This window comes from Colletotrichum higginsianum, chromosome 2, assembly GCF_001672515.1.
Source record: "Colletotrichum higginsianum IMI 349063 chromosome 2, whole genome shotgun sequence".
Taxonomy (NCBI): Eukaryota; Fungi; Ascomycota; class Sordariomycetes; order Glomerellales; family Glomerellaceae; genus Colletotrichum; species Colletotrichum higginsianum.
Genome location: NC_030955.1, coordinates 5961616 through 5975455, shown reverse-complemented (window position 1 = coordinate 5975455; position 13840 = coordinate 5961616). Strand labels below are relative to the sequence as shown.

At 52.1% G+C, this 13840-nt stretch overlaps 6 protein-coding genes across 6 annotated transcripts; 1 reads left to right on the top strand and 5 right to left on the bottom strand.

Moving 5' to 3' along the window:
• Positions 1 to 17: 17 nt before the first annotated feature.
• CH63R_03536 (uncharacterized protein) lies at positions 18 to 1248 on the bottom strand (the record flags this gene model as incomplete). Its single annotated transcript, XM_018298511.1, has 2 exons — positions 18 to 646; positions 735 to 1248. The coding sequence occupies 2 exons, from the start codon at positions 1246 to 1248 to the stop codon at positions 18 to 20; spliced, it is 1143 nt and encodes a 380-aa protein (XP_018163327.1).
• Positions 1249 to 2036: 788 nt separating this feature from the next.
• Positions 2037 to 3300, bottom strand: CH63R_03535 (3-carboxymuconate cyclase; the record flags this gene model as incomplete). Its single annotated transcript, XM_018298510.1, has 2 exons — positions 2037 to 2945; positions 3010 to 3300. 2 exons carry the CDS (start codon positions 3298 to 3300, stop codon positions 2037 to 2039), a joined length of 1200 nt encoding a protein of 399 aa, XP_018163326.1.
• Positions 3301 to 4103: 803 nt separating this feature from the next.
• On the top strand, positions 4104 to 5404 carry CH63R_03534 (BZIP-type transcription factor; the record flags this gene model as incomplete). The annotated part of the gene is made up of 5 exons (XM_018298509.1): positions 4104 to 4140; positions 4211 to 4265; positions 4325 to 4849; positions 4943 to 5269; positions 5329 to 5404. 5 exons carry the CDS (start codon positions 4104 to 4106, stop codon positions 5402 to 5404), a joined length of 1020 nt encoding a protein of 339 aa, XP_018163325.1.
• A 296-nt stretch (positions 5405 to 5700) lies between these two features.
• On the bottom strand, positions 5701 to 7416 carry CH63R_03533 (Histidine permease; the record flags this gene model as incomplete). The annotated part of the gene is made up of 1 exon (XM_018298508.1): positions 5701 to 7416. The coding sequence occupies one exon, from the start codon at positions 7414 to 7416 to the stop codon at positions 5701 to 5703; it is 1716 nt and encodes a 571-aa protein (XP_018163324.1).
• Positions 7417 to 9732: 2316 nt separating this feature from the next.
• Positions 9733 to 11185, bottom strand: CH63R_03532 (Fungal specific transcription factor domain-containing protein; the record flags this gene model as incomplete). The annotated part of the gene is made up of 2 exons (XM_018298507.1): positions 9733 to 10478; positions 10534 to 11185. 2 exons carry the CDS (start codon positions 11183 to 11185, stop codon positions 9733 to 9735), a joined length of 1398 nt encoding a protein of 465 aa, XP_018163323.1.
• A 1331-nt stretch (positions 11186 to 12516) lies between these two features.
• CH63R_03531 (putative Glutathione s-transferase) lies at positions 12517 to 13392 on the bottom strand (the record flags this gene model as incomplete). Its single annotated transcript, XM_018298506.1, is given in 5 exon segments — positions 12517 to 12849; positions 12904 to 13059; positions 13105 to 13120; positions 13135 to 13298; positions 13360 to 13392. 5 exon segments carry the CDS (start codon positions 13390 to 13392, stop codon positions 12517 to 12519), a joined length of 702 nt encoding a protein of 233 aa, XP_018163322.1.
• Positions 13393 to 13840: the final 448 nt, after the last annotated feature.

Genomic DNA, 13840 nt, shown 5'->3' with positions numbered 1-13840 from the left:
ACCGTATGTCTTCTACATCAAAAACCAGTGTAGGTGCTTCCCCAACTGGACAAAAAGCCATCTGTCCATCCAATGATTGAGCCTCTGACACCTGCAGACATCAGTGTCCCTTGACAGACTATAGCTGAACGGACGCTCTGCTCGTACTTGAATACCCAAACAGTACGGTTAACACCAATTGGAAGGTGCGAGCTACTTATAACACCAGAGACAAGGATACAGAGAAGTACTGCATTGCCGGTGAACATGGTGAACCATGGTCTCTTCATCCTCGCTCTCCACCATCGCGCATTGTTCCCTACCAGCACTAGGATGGCAGCATCAAAGATCTCGAACACAACGCTGACTAGTAACACAACCACTGTTATATTCAACCAGTGATACTGCTCGTCCGCTGGGAGCGAAATGCAACCGATTCCTTGACTGAAGCTCTTTTCAACCTGAGTAGGTGGTGTTTCGCAATTGACAAGTACAGCTTCAGCGGACTGAAACATTGGCGAGCACCATTCGGCTTTAAGGCCTTCTTGACCGCGCCCTTTGACCGCTGCTACTAGGCCGATGATTTGCAGAACTAGTAAAGCAGCAAGTAGGGTGAGTGCGAGAACTGTTAGCCAGGCTTGGCCAATCAACCCGCGGCCTGAAGGGACTGGCAGCGGCCTAAGAGACACAACCTGTATTGCATTGGCTTATCGAGTTAGATGGCAACATATGCCCTGGGGAATGGAATAGCTCACTCTTGTCTCCGGTGTTGGCGTTGTCTGCTTCTCCTGTGAAAGGTATGGCCTCAACTCTATCCTTGAGGAATGGCCGAACGATTGACTCCTTGAGTGCGCTTCGTAGTATGGTAGCACCGTTTTCGTCGACGATTAGGAAAACGAGCTGCATCATGGCTCCAATGTCTAACACAAGCGCCAGAGGCATCCAGACCAGGATCTTAGCCGGGATAAGATAAGTCGTGTATGCCTGAACTGTGAAGTAAACGCTGAAAAACGCCAAAATGATTGAAAGTGTCTGCACTTTCTCCCAGCGTGTTACTCGCAACACAGTGACTGGTAGGTGGATCAGGATCCATGCCATTGTGTACGGCCATGGCAGGAGACAACCGCCAGGATCAGGCCGCAGGTAAGTGGGTGGGCCGCAAAGCGCTATGTTGTGTCGAGATTCATCGAAGTCGCGAAACAGAAGGGCTTCTCCGCTGGTGCTGTTCACCCCGATGTAAGCCGTAGATGAAACATTGCAAATATCCATTTTGTAATAAAAGGAGAGGCGTGAGGGGCAATGAAGCTCCGGTTGAACAGGATCACATCGAGACAGTCTGTTCATATATGCTTTGGGGTTTTGCCACCCAACTTCAGCTCCAAAAGCCATTTATCGAGTCCGGATGAAGAATCTAATGTGGCTGAAATCCAGCCCCTCGTGAGTGTCTGCTATTCTGGAATTTCGTAAGCCCTGTCAAGAGCTAGCTGTGTCTTGGCAGCCGCAATCGCTCTAGTTTCCCTGGCTAGAAATCCCGAATTGAAACACAACAGTTTCTTCCAGCCGCTTGCATCGGTTGTAGAATTGTCGTTTTTTCCCCGTCTTTGTCTCTGTTTATGCTTCCTGGTGGGTAGGAGTGGCTGTTGTCGCTGGGATACCGTACTGCGACTACATTGTTGGTTTGTCATCAGATTTCGTCGGTCCAAGTCTGCGAAATGCCTAGTCTAGATGCTCACATATCTGCAAGGGAAAACGTTGACGCCAAATCATGGATTTTGAGTATTCCGGCGATGGAACTTTACATAATCAGGAGTCAGTTATCGAATGCAGTGTGGGGCAGACAATTTGAGATCTTCCCTGGCATTCGTTGAAACAGAGTCACGAAACCAACACAACGAAGAACGCGGATAAAGTTGAAGTCTCTTCCAAATGAATTGGTTTTCTTGAATTCCAGTAAAACACTCGAGAGGAACACGCAGAAGGAACGCTTTTGTGCATTTGTACTAGTGATCTGTGGGAGTCCGGCTCAAATATCGCGACATTGGCGTGGAGATGTTGCCTCACACCAGCAACGCCATCCCTTGAGCATTTTTTCCAACCCCGAGCTGTTCGAGTGGGAAATGCTGAACCTGCTTTTTGCTCACCGCATTAACCACTGTTATTGCCGGCTGAGTTGTGCCGTTTCCAGGGCTGAGTGCATAGATAAACTTCCCGGAAGCTTTTAGATCAATGAGGCCTGGGTCATTGTTCGCGCCGAGATCTATAACACTCTTGATACTTGCATCAGTCACCGACATCTCCACCAATCTGTTTGTCCCTACATCAGTGACAAAGGCGGTGTTAGTTGCTGGGGAAACTGCAACCCAGCAAGTTGCTTTCTGGCCATCAACAGCCGCCATCCCCTTGACAGTGGCCGCGTTTGTGCTTGCTTCAATTGATAGTACAGCGGCGCCGAATGACGCATCCGTGGTGAACAGATCGGTGGTGTTGGGTATGGTGGACGAGCCGAAGAGTACGGCAGTGCCGTTTGGTGATGATCGCACGCCTTGCTCACAGACGAGTGGGCTACCACTGCCGGATTCAACCTGGTAAGCGGCAATGAATCCTGTTTTCTTCTTTTCTGGGTCCCCTTTGACCGTTACGAACAGGGTTTTTTCGTCATTAGAGAAAAACGCATGGGATATGGTGTTGGTTGGCCCAGCTGGCGGAGTGGTCTGGTTCAACTCAATTGAACGAAGCGTGTCCATGGCAGCGACGCCATTGGCAGAGAATTTGGCACACGAGATGCCTGAAACGGCACCGGAGGATCCTACGCAGACGATTCCGTTCTTTTGCGAGGCGGCGACTGTATTGGGAAATTGACCAGGAACTGCAATAGGCTGACCAACCATGGTCAGTTTGGTAGGATTGGACTGATCGATCTCAAACATGGTGATGGTGTTAGACCCCGCGTTGACGGCGAATAAGTTCTGAAGAGGGAATGGTTAGTTGACAAACTTTTCCACATGGGGCGGCTCGACATTGGGTTCTTACGTTGCCTGCAACAGTCAGGGCCGACTGGGAGGCCAGAGCATCCGGTGCCGCTGGCTTATTGGTGATGCCGTCGATGAAGTTCGAACCCATGCCACCGGTCATTATCGAAGTTCCCTTGGATAGCATTCCAGTACGTGAAATAGGTACAGCAACAACAGCGTTGGCATTTTCGTTTGTGATGGTGTATATCGCCTTCCCAAATTGGGTTGTAGACTTGCATCGAGCTGGAAATGCCGCAGCTGAGACATGGATCGTGACCAGGTACGCCAACAACGCTGAACAAAGATGCATTGCGAGGCTTGGTGGTGGAAAAACTTGGAGAAGAAGTGTGACTGATAATTGGTGATAATACAGAGGCAAAAGCAAATCTTGGTGTGATGGAAGCTAGAGCTAGCGAAATGCTACGCATGCAGTCAACTAAAGAAGTAGTGATAGTAAGTCAAAGTAAAGTCTCAGCGAGCGTTATTCAGATGATATATATTCAATGAGACGATGGGAGGTAACACAGTAGAAAACTTGAAGTTGTGGTGGCCAGACTGATCAGATGGCTTCTTGCGCAGGGTGTTCGTGTCTGTAATCAGAATTGCCTTTTTAGGAAGAACTGATTACATGATGTCCGGCATACCGGCATTTAGCCCCTTACGACATGGATGGCAAGGTACAGCCCTTGTCTTAATGGGGCCTGCTTCAAACGGCGTCTCGTCGGGATGTGTGCGACTTGTAGACATGGGACCACTATGATCTAAAGGTGACCGATAAAGCTATCTCTGTGGATGGAGACTGCACTAGATGCTGGAGAAGCCTAATTTCTTCTTCGGCTGTGGTTAAGCCTACCCTAGAAAGGAAATCTTGATATCCTCATCTAGGCAGTTGAAACTAAGGCTTGCATGATCGCCAGCCGAACATCCGGCACGACACGTGTACTTGGTATGTTGAAACACCGCTGGCTGGGTTTAACCCCCTGTTTTCTCTGCTCTGATTTAGACCTTCTACAATGACCTCCAACGTTTGTACAAGAAGTTTTTGCCTTGAATCTTTTTAAATCACGGAATCAAGTCCATTTGTCTGCTCCGGGAGTTCAGCTATAGCCGATCATGAGCCAAAAAATCTTCCGCATTTTCAATCCAGGAGGTTAGTGAATTTCGCTCCATTGTTACAACCCTTCAAGCCTACTAAACCACCTAACTTTTGCTGGATACAGGGCCAAAAGAGAACCCAGCCGACAAGCGTCGAGCTCAACTAAGAAATGCTCAAAGGTGGGATGCTCAACGATGTACGCTTGCTCTTACTTCATTTATGCTAAAAAATGAAGCAGATCCTACCGTGATCGGAAGGACAAATACACCAAAGCCTTGGAACAGGAAATCTCTAAGATGAGGGCCAACGAAGCAGAGCTTGCGGCTAGGTGCGAGCAGCTCTCCGACACGGTCCGGGCGCTTGCAAATATGCTTGCGCAACATGGACTTTCTATACCTCCCAGTATTCAGATCAATTCAAAAAGCAACACTATCGAAAAGAAGAGAACTAAGGGTCATTTCCTGGAAAATGGCCTCTCGGCTGCGCAACCATCGGCTCTGGACACCATCAGGTTAGCCTCTGATACTGCTAGGACAAGATGCACTCAAACACCACCAGCGGAAGACGACTTGCCGTATCAAACTTGGGACATGAGTAGCGGCCACGAACCAAGGATCCAATCGCATCCACGTTTGACGGAGAACGGTTGTCCTTCCAGCAGATCTTGGTCTAGAACCACCGAAGGTCCTGTGGGGTCTCATAACTCTGCTGGAAGGATGTCCGAGCTTGATCCAATACTAGCTGGCATGGAATTCGTTCTAACGTAAGTCGCGCCCGACTAGAGCTGCTTTTCAAAAACCTGCCAGGACTATAAGAGCTCTGTATAGCAGCATGACGACTGACAGTTGGACTTTAGAGTTGAACGCCCCTGTTTGGAACACATCGGGGGCAACCCAAGCGAACCTGGCGAGCCCACAGGTCATGCCTTGACGACCTCGGCGCAGCTCCTTTTCGCACACTGCAACTCGCCAAAAGAAGATCCTTTGACCCTACCTTATTGGAACGCACCGGCTGACTTACTTCGCCGTTTACTCAACCTCTCAGCCGACCTGGGCTTGGAAGGCGAAATCACGCCAACGCAAGCATGGGACTACATCCGAAACCAACCCCAATTCGGTGGTATTGAAGTGCAGAGACTTCAGGACCTTGCAGAGAAGCTGAGGTCGTCAGTAAAGTGTCACGGGTAAGTCCAACGCCCCCGAGTTTGATATTTCGTGTGTTTGCGCTAACATTTTGAGGCAGGTTTGGAGCAGTAATTAACACGCAAACCTTCCAGGGCTTGGTGTTTGAGGTTTTGATGTGTGCACGGGATTTCTAAGAAGAGAAATGCATGTTTGACTGGAGTTCGGACATAATGGTCTGGGGATTGTCTGGGTGATGAACACAGAACGCCGACAATAGACTTTCAAAGACACACAGGACAAGATAAGATAACAGAGTGTAGATCTGGGAAGGATGTCTCTGGGAAAATATTGAATTAACAATGGCCGAAATTGGTAGGTAAAGCATGTAGACAACAGTGAGGTGCCACAGAGGCTCCAATACATGAAGGCCAGCATATCGACGGACTTTGAAATAAGTTAGACAGTTTTCGACTTCTATGCAACTGTCGGGTTAGTCCATGGCCTCCTCTCTGGTTTTTTTCCACCCAAGAATCTTTCGTATATCGTCACGGAACCGAGTCGGTGGTTCAGTAAACTGAGCCTCGTAAGCATCGATAATGGGCTTGTCCCATACGAGATCGGCTTCTGCGGCGGGGATGAAGCGAGTTCTCTTGAGGAGTTTCCATGAAGAAAATGTGATAATGCCGACAAAAATCATGGTGTAGTAGGAAAAGAAGGTCAGGGTGTCCCAGCGGCCAGGGAGAAAGGTCGCGTAGCCGAAACAGGTGACCATAAAAGTCATCCAGACGATTGCAATGTATGCGCAGTATGGCTGAAAGTATCCGTAGTAGGGCAGACTCTTACGATCCAGCCCCTGGGCCTTGCAGGCTCTGTAAAAGAAGACGTATACGATCGAGATGACGACGTAGTTCAGTAGCTGCGCAGCTTGAGTCAAACTCTGGAGCCACGTGACGACCTGTGCAGTGTTGTTGGAAACCTGCAGGAAGGATAACAGGGGGAATAGCATCGTGACGGCGAAGGCGTAGATGGGAATGCCATTCTTCAAGCATTTTTTAAAGATGCCCGGGGCTTGGCCGTCGAGGGCAAGGCCATATAAGCAGCGCATGGCGCAATAAGTGTAGGCATTGCCGGCCGAGAAGATACTGGTGCAGAGCAGAGCGTTGATGACGTGGGGCAGTACGCTTATGCCCATGTTCTGCATGGCGATAACGTACGGCGAGCCCTCTGCCGTCCCGGCGCCGGCGTTCTCTAGTTTTGGGTCATTGTACGGGATGATGATTCCAATGGCAATGGCGCTGCCGATGAAGAAGACACCAAATCGCCAGTAGACAGTCTTGAAGCCTTGCTTCAGATAGATGCGGGGACGCATGGCTTCGCCGGCAACCATGGATATGTACTCGGGCCCAACGACAGTGAAGCCGGCGGAAAAGATGGAAGCGAGCAGACCCTGAAAGCGTCCGAGATCACCGGTGCCGATGTATGTTGCAAATGCACCCGGGTTCTGCCAGGTACGGAAGCCGTACGCATCGCGCTGCGGGTTACCGCCGACCATGGTGATAAAGGTGAAGCAGAAGGCGATGGCGATGAGCAGCAGCTTTCCGCTGGCCAACCAGAACTCGGCCTCACCAAAGTACTTGACGGCGACGACATTGAGCAGGCCATACAGCACGATGCATCCCACGCACACGGCGGCGGCAGGGATGTCATCGCGCCAGAAGGTGAGGACCAGGTTCAGGGCAGAGATCTCGAACGGAATGAGGAAGGCTTCGTACAGGAAGAAGTTCCATCCGGCCATGAAGCCAAACGACTCGTCCACCCACTTGCCAGCCATGCGGATAAAGGAGCCGGTGACGGGCATGTAGGTGCACATCTCGGCCATTCCGTTATTGACAAGACCGACCATGATGGAGTGGAGCGTGTAACCGATCAACAGACTGGCCGGGCCGCCGCGTTCGAGACCGGTGCCGATGCTGATGAAGAGAGCCGTGCCAATAGAGCCGCCGATGGCGATGAGTTGGATGTGACGGTTGGTCAAGTGACGTTTGAGCTGGTCGGCATTGTCGCGGTCAACAAGCACGCTTTCGCTGTCGGCGTTGGGGTTGGAAGCGGTGCCAGTGACGCCCTTCTCGTTTCTGCCGCTGTCGCTGCGCGTGACGGCATTCTGAAGCTCGTTGCCTGCCAGCTTATCCTCATGGGATGCCGACATGGTGGAAACGAGGTGACCGAGTGCGGTTAGGGGAACAGAGCAAACGAGAAGGCGAGGAAGTCGGTGGGGCGTAGTACACAAAACTCGGCAACCGAACCGAGAACTGATGTGAACGAGGTCTTGGTTAAGTTCAACGTTTCGAACCGCCAAAGAGGGCAGACTTATCAATGGCCGAGAAGAACACATTAACAAAAACCGGAGAGGGAAACCTAATAATACTAGAGAAAGGGGCACGGCAATGATACAAGAGGGAGAACGGCGAGGCGGTCGGAACGGGGGAGGGGGGGGGGAGGGATGAATGGCCCCGCAACGGCCAAAACGGGCCCCAAAGGCCTTATCCAGCCAGTCCACACGGTTCCGCGCGGAGGTCGACGCCGGGCCACTGACAAGACCCTTGCCTACCGATCCACAAATCATGGTTGTTTGCAGTCACTTTCCTCTGGGGGACATGGAGCTTGACAAGGTTGATGGAGATGGAGATGGAGATGGGCGGACGAGGGGCGCTTTTCAAAGTCAAGACACGATTGGCGAAATTCTGGACCTGCAGCACGCAGGTCAGCAATAGTTTCGTCGCCCACTAGGTGCGTCAGCTTTGTAAACAATTCGTCCAGTGCTTCATAACCATGGGTAGCAGGCCTATACGCTGACGAGCACTCTAGAGCTAGTTGTGGACAGTGAGCAGGCCGACCTTGAACCTTTGAGCATGCCTCTCAACCCAGATGACTTGCAGTGAACAGTTGTTTTAAGGGGTTCTCTTTCTAGACGTTGCCGCGACGGCGCTTCACCGAGATGTACTAACGCCGAAAAGAAAAAGAGAAAAAAACAGAAAAAAAGAAAAGAAAAGGGGAGAAGGACAACGATGGGGCCACTTGGTAGAGTTTCGCTCGCCCCGCCCTACATCGTCATCCTGCAAGGTTGCTTGTGCCTTAAGAGACGCTACATCGCAGAGGTCATCTAACTAAACAATGTCAATTGGACGTTGGTACCCTGGCTTTTTACTAAGTTCACAAAACTCCCCCTTGTGCTAGCCACCTGTGTGGAGGCCGACTGCTCCTCCATGGAGAAAGCGGTTCATCGCGTCTGTTAGCCAAGAACATCTCCAGGGTAGAATGCGGAGTTGCCCACCTGTTTCATCCAAGGTCTTCTGGGAGCAGCTAATAACGCAGGCTGTGTTAAGATAGTTCCCTCCCCCCTGCTCTGTACATCGTACAACTGGACCAGTCAATCGGCGCATTCTCATCCCTGAACCGACTCCATGCTGCGGTCTGGTCGTGGTTCTTTGACTCGCTGACAAGTTCGTACATCTACGTGGAGTACAGAGACACAGTCGAGATTGGCCGCTGCGTCTCGATTTTGTACATGGGATCCTGCACGTGCAGAGACGCCTCTCAGTTGGCCAAGTATCTCAGTTCCCCAACACAGGAGACAGTTTTTCATGTCACGTCGCAGGGTTCTTGCCGAAGGATCGGCTTGAAGAGTGCCTGAAATGTTGCACGAGGGATCGATCGCCTGGGACACTCATGAGACAGTCAACGTTAACCGCACGCCAGGCCGAGATGCCGAGCGCTGGCCGGACTGGGATCATGCAGACATGGAGTCGAGATAAGGTCGCAACGGATAGCGGCAGATAAAGAACACACACAACAGTGGCAAAAAAAGAATTGCCGACTATTAGTACAAGTAGCGTCTAAAGCTGCCCAGGTAGGACAATCAATCCGTCTGCTATCTACAATTAGTGCCAACGAACATCAGCTGAGTTTGGGGGGGGGCGCGCGGGGTTACTCTGCATCTGCAGCATCAACCAACCAACCGGCCAACCGCTTGGCTGCCGCAGGGACAGGACACTGGTTGATTAGCGCAAGAGGAACCCACTTCCCCCCTAGCTCGAAAGAGGCAGGGTTTCATGCAATACGCTGGAATTAAGCGGACCAAGGCCCTTGGAAAGTGCTTTTCCTCCGTCCAGGCCATGGGTTTTCCAGCCATTTCTCAACTCCCATGTCAGATGTACTAACGTGAGCTGCCGCCCGAACGGTATGAGATACGAGACGAGAGAGCCGGGAGAATCTGTCAATGACGTCAGGCGTGTTCTTATCCTAGTCGACTTGGCGGGACGGAGGAACATGCTGGACCGGCACGTGGTCGGTTTCGCGGCATCCGACACCGACATGTCCAGGATGTGAGCGGGCAATAAGCGCAAGATGGCATTTTGCTTTGCTCTTATCTGATCCAACTCTATACTGGAATCGGGTCATGGGACCCTCCATCGCCACATCGGAGTCTTTAATATAACAACTCAAAGTACCGCCCGGACAACCCTTATGATGGCAAAGTCCCCTGGTAGCCGTCTCCTTGCAGAAAGTCCAATGTGGCCGGGTCACGGAAGATGCTCGGCATCCCATAATCAAAGAAATCATAGAATGCCCTGTCGATCTCCAAGTATGGTGGTGTGTGAGTGTCCATCCAAATCTCGTCGTGTTGGCTTCGCAGCGGAACTTCGTTATCTTGACTGCCTTCCCTCTCTAGGACGTCCCGATCCAGAGCTGAACCAGACATAGGGAGAGCCGGCGGTTGCAAGCCGCCGAACCCCTGATCTCGGCGATGAGCTCCGGACATTGGTGTACCGCACGCGCTTGGTCTCTGTTCCCTCGAGTCTGGCCCGGATCTCCTGCGGGTCCGGTTGGCAGCATTGGACTCGGAAGGGCGCCTGCTAAGCGTGTCTGGGATCGTGTATCGACGCAGCTTTCTGACAAGCTTTGCGACGCCCTTTGCACTAGTCCATAGTTGACTCAAGACGTCCAGGTTGTGAGAACATTCTTCGAGATCTTTGTACGCCGCTTCAGGTAGCCGCTCCCCGTCCCGCAAGGCCCGGTAGATAACAGTGGTAGACATGGACATGGCATATGGAACTAGCGGGAGCGGCGGCAAGCCGTCGGGTCCTTCTTGAGTAATGATCCCGAGTACGCAGTCTGCGGAAGTCAGACGTCTCGCGTACTGCACGCTCCCCGGCCCACTGTATCGGCAGGAGAGCATGGCGGCAATGTGATACCATAATTGGAGATACGCTGTTACTTTACTTCAGTGTTGACTTCACATGCCGAGATCGAAAGACAAACCTACATCTGTGTGACTTGTTGAAACGGTCCAGGGCAACGTCGGAGGTGAGTTCTGCAAAGGTCGGGAAATCGGTGTTGTCGTCGACAGTGGCCTTGGAGCTGGCTTTGTAGACCTTGGTCGCCGCCGTCGTCAAATCCCCCAGGCGGAGGGACACGGCCATGAGCTGTGACTTGTAGCAACTGCCCTGGTGCGGATTCGTGCGGTCGATTCCAATATCGGTGTCGTCGATGATGAAAGGCGCGGCGCCCATGACCGGCTTGTTGAGTCGGTCAAAGTTCCGCAGGGCCCACCAGAGCAGGTCGCATTGCTCCTGGTCCGCGTTGACCGGGACTTTGACATGGAGCGAGATGGACCAGGCCTCGCATATGGCCTGCGCGAGGTAGCTTGACGAGCGGTCCACCCCGCCGGGGCCGTCGTTGTGCAGGTGCATCAGGGCCAGGATCTGGATTTTGGTGACGCGATCCGGCTCGAGATCCGCCTTCATGGCTGCGTCGAGGCCGGCCAGCAGACTTGCCGCGAATCTAGCCTGGCTCAGGTTCGGCCCGTCGTCGTACAGCCGCAGAGACGGCGCCGCTTGCCTTGTCTTGCATGCAACCAGACACACTGCGCGCACGAGATAGATGGAGGCCAGTCCGTTGCTGTAGTCCCGAAACATGGCTCTGCCGTCCAGGAGGGGAATCAGCTCGTCCAGGAAGGTGTTGTAGATGGGCAACAAGTTGTCCGTCGTGGACTTGGGGAGTCGTAGGAAAGCGCCCTCATCCTCGAGATAGCGCCTGTGGTGGTCGGAGAGGTTGAGGGGAACGAGCCTCTGTCTGTGCCTATTGTACCAGAGCAACTGCCGTTGTGCGTTTTCCTCGGCAGACGCAGCGTTTTGATTTGGACTTGCAGTGTCAACTCTTCGAAGGTGGGCGTGCGTTGTACCATATGCGGGCAGGGATGCATTCGTCGATGTTATGGTTGTAGTCGTCGTTGTCGTTGTCGTTGGTGTTGTTGTTGTCGTTTGTGCTGCTGCTGTTGATGCTGCTGCTGATGCTGGGCTCGTTGACAAGTCGACCAGGACGGATTCGGGGTTGTATAAACTGACCCGGCCGAGACTCGGGCTAGAATCACGACTGTGGACTAGTGGGGCAGAGACGGCATCGGACTGCGTGTTGTCTCGTATAGGGGAATATGACTTTTCCACCGCTGGCACATGATAGCAGCGCTTCTTGCGCTTACGACAACTGTTGCATGGTGAAAAGGGGGGGCGCGGATCCAAGTTAGCTCACCGTTACCCGAGGCAACGAGTTGTGTGCTAAGAGGTTGAACTCATCTTGCAATGAACGTTTGGTGCCTGGAGTGCCAGTTGATTGCCAGACAATCTCCATACTCAGTATGAGGGCCCGTAAACGCCTTCCGTCAACAAGTTGATAGTGATTCGTGTCTTACAGTAGGTATCTTGTCTACCTCAAGGGACGATGTCGAGAAGCAGGTAAGTCGGCGTGTGAGGTGAGGTGTTGCAAGGAGAGCAGTAAGCTTTTAGGGGGATGATGACTAAAGCCAGAGCTCCTTAGTGGATTGCAGTGCAATGGCTGAGGGACTCTGGGAGGGGCGTGCGGGTGACTAAGGAGGTGGATTCAGTAACATTTCCCCCGCAGTACGTAATCATCATCGATTGGAGGTGGGGCCTCTGAAGTCGGGGCAAGTTTTGTCATTCCAATGATTCCATTTGGTTTTGATAACCGTCAACTTTTGAAGAAATCGATTTTAGTTTAACTTTGGAGCCTAAATTTCGGCAAGGCACCATTTGCTATCTACGTTATGGCGCTTCGAGATAGGTGAGTAGTTGGATATAGTAAAGGCGGTGTATTGCCACAGGCAACCTTCGGTGTCTGGGAGGAGCCAAGATCAGGAAAAGGCTCCTACGGGTAAAAGTCACCCATATCCGGGACTTGATAGTTCTATTCATCGTCTGTTTGTTTAGGATACTAATGAGCTCATATTACTTCAGCGCGGCCACCCTGCCGCGTCCATCGCTCGATATTCCTCCTCCAGTGCCTGCTGGACGCTCTCGCGCCCTACGATCCACGTATTCCACTCGTAGCATTGCGGGAACTTTCCCTTCGACACCTGCTCAAATTCATCGCTGACGTTGCGCATGAGTTTGTCTGGAAGCACAAAATGGAAAGGGATATACATGAGGTCGGCATACGTGCACATGTCGCCCACCACGTACGGATGCCCTGTCTTGGCGAGCTGACGCTCCACGACCCCGAGAACCCACCGCGCCATGTTTCCATATTGCTCATAAACGGACGTGATGTCCTGGTCGGTGTGAAACTATCATCATGTCAGGTAGAACTCTGAGGAATCTCGGGGAGACGCTGGGGCTACCATTGTGAAATAAGCTTTTTGCCCCAAAAACAGATCGTGCCCAGCGATTTGATAATCTTTCCAGTTCTTCTGGTGGTATTTCTCGGGAAACGTGCTGTACTTCAGCTTGTCATCCTGATCGTCCATGTCTTCGAGGTACTCGATGATCGTTCCGGACTATTTCGCGAGCGGAGAGGAGAGGGTTATTTAGTCTGCTGTTACCCTAATGCAACGATCGCTGAACATACCTACCACAACGTGATGTCGTGGTTTGGGTCTACTATTGTCGGAACTCTGCCATTGGGACAGACGTCTATGTACGTAGCGACCTTCATCTCCTCCGCCGTGAGAAACTCAATCTCGTAGGGGACGCCGAGTTCCTTGAGAAGGATGACGACCTTCCACGGGTGTGGACCCTGCAGACCGTGTCAGTTTTCTTTTTTCCCTTGAGACAGCGCAATGGAAAACGTGACCTACAGCAACGTACCCATAGATCTTGATGGGCTTCATATTGACTGGCAAAATAGGGCTCAATGGGGATACCTCAAGATCAAGTCCCAAAGCTGCCCGGTTGACCCTTCCGTTGGCCTTCCATCTTAACCATATTCGTTAAACGGTTTGCAGCGACAAGACCGCCGTGCCGGCTCGCTTACTTTGTTCTTGCACCGGGCTACAACGGACCAATGAGAACGCACAACGCCCACTCCGATCCGATCCGGTTTCGGTCTCGGCGTTCGCGAAAGCCGCTTCGGCGCTCCGGACGTGTGTCACCGGTGGCTCGCTGAGCGGCTTCCCCGTGGTGAACCGGAGTCTGCCGGTCCCATGAGCCCAGCTAGAATAGTTTTTTTACAGCTAGTATAGCTTGTTACAGTCCGTCCGTACCCAGAATTTGTCCCATATTCACTCATTGCACATGTTGTTTTGGTTACAGTCTTTTTTGGATGCTGTGTTCATGTTG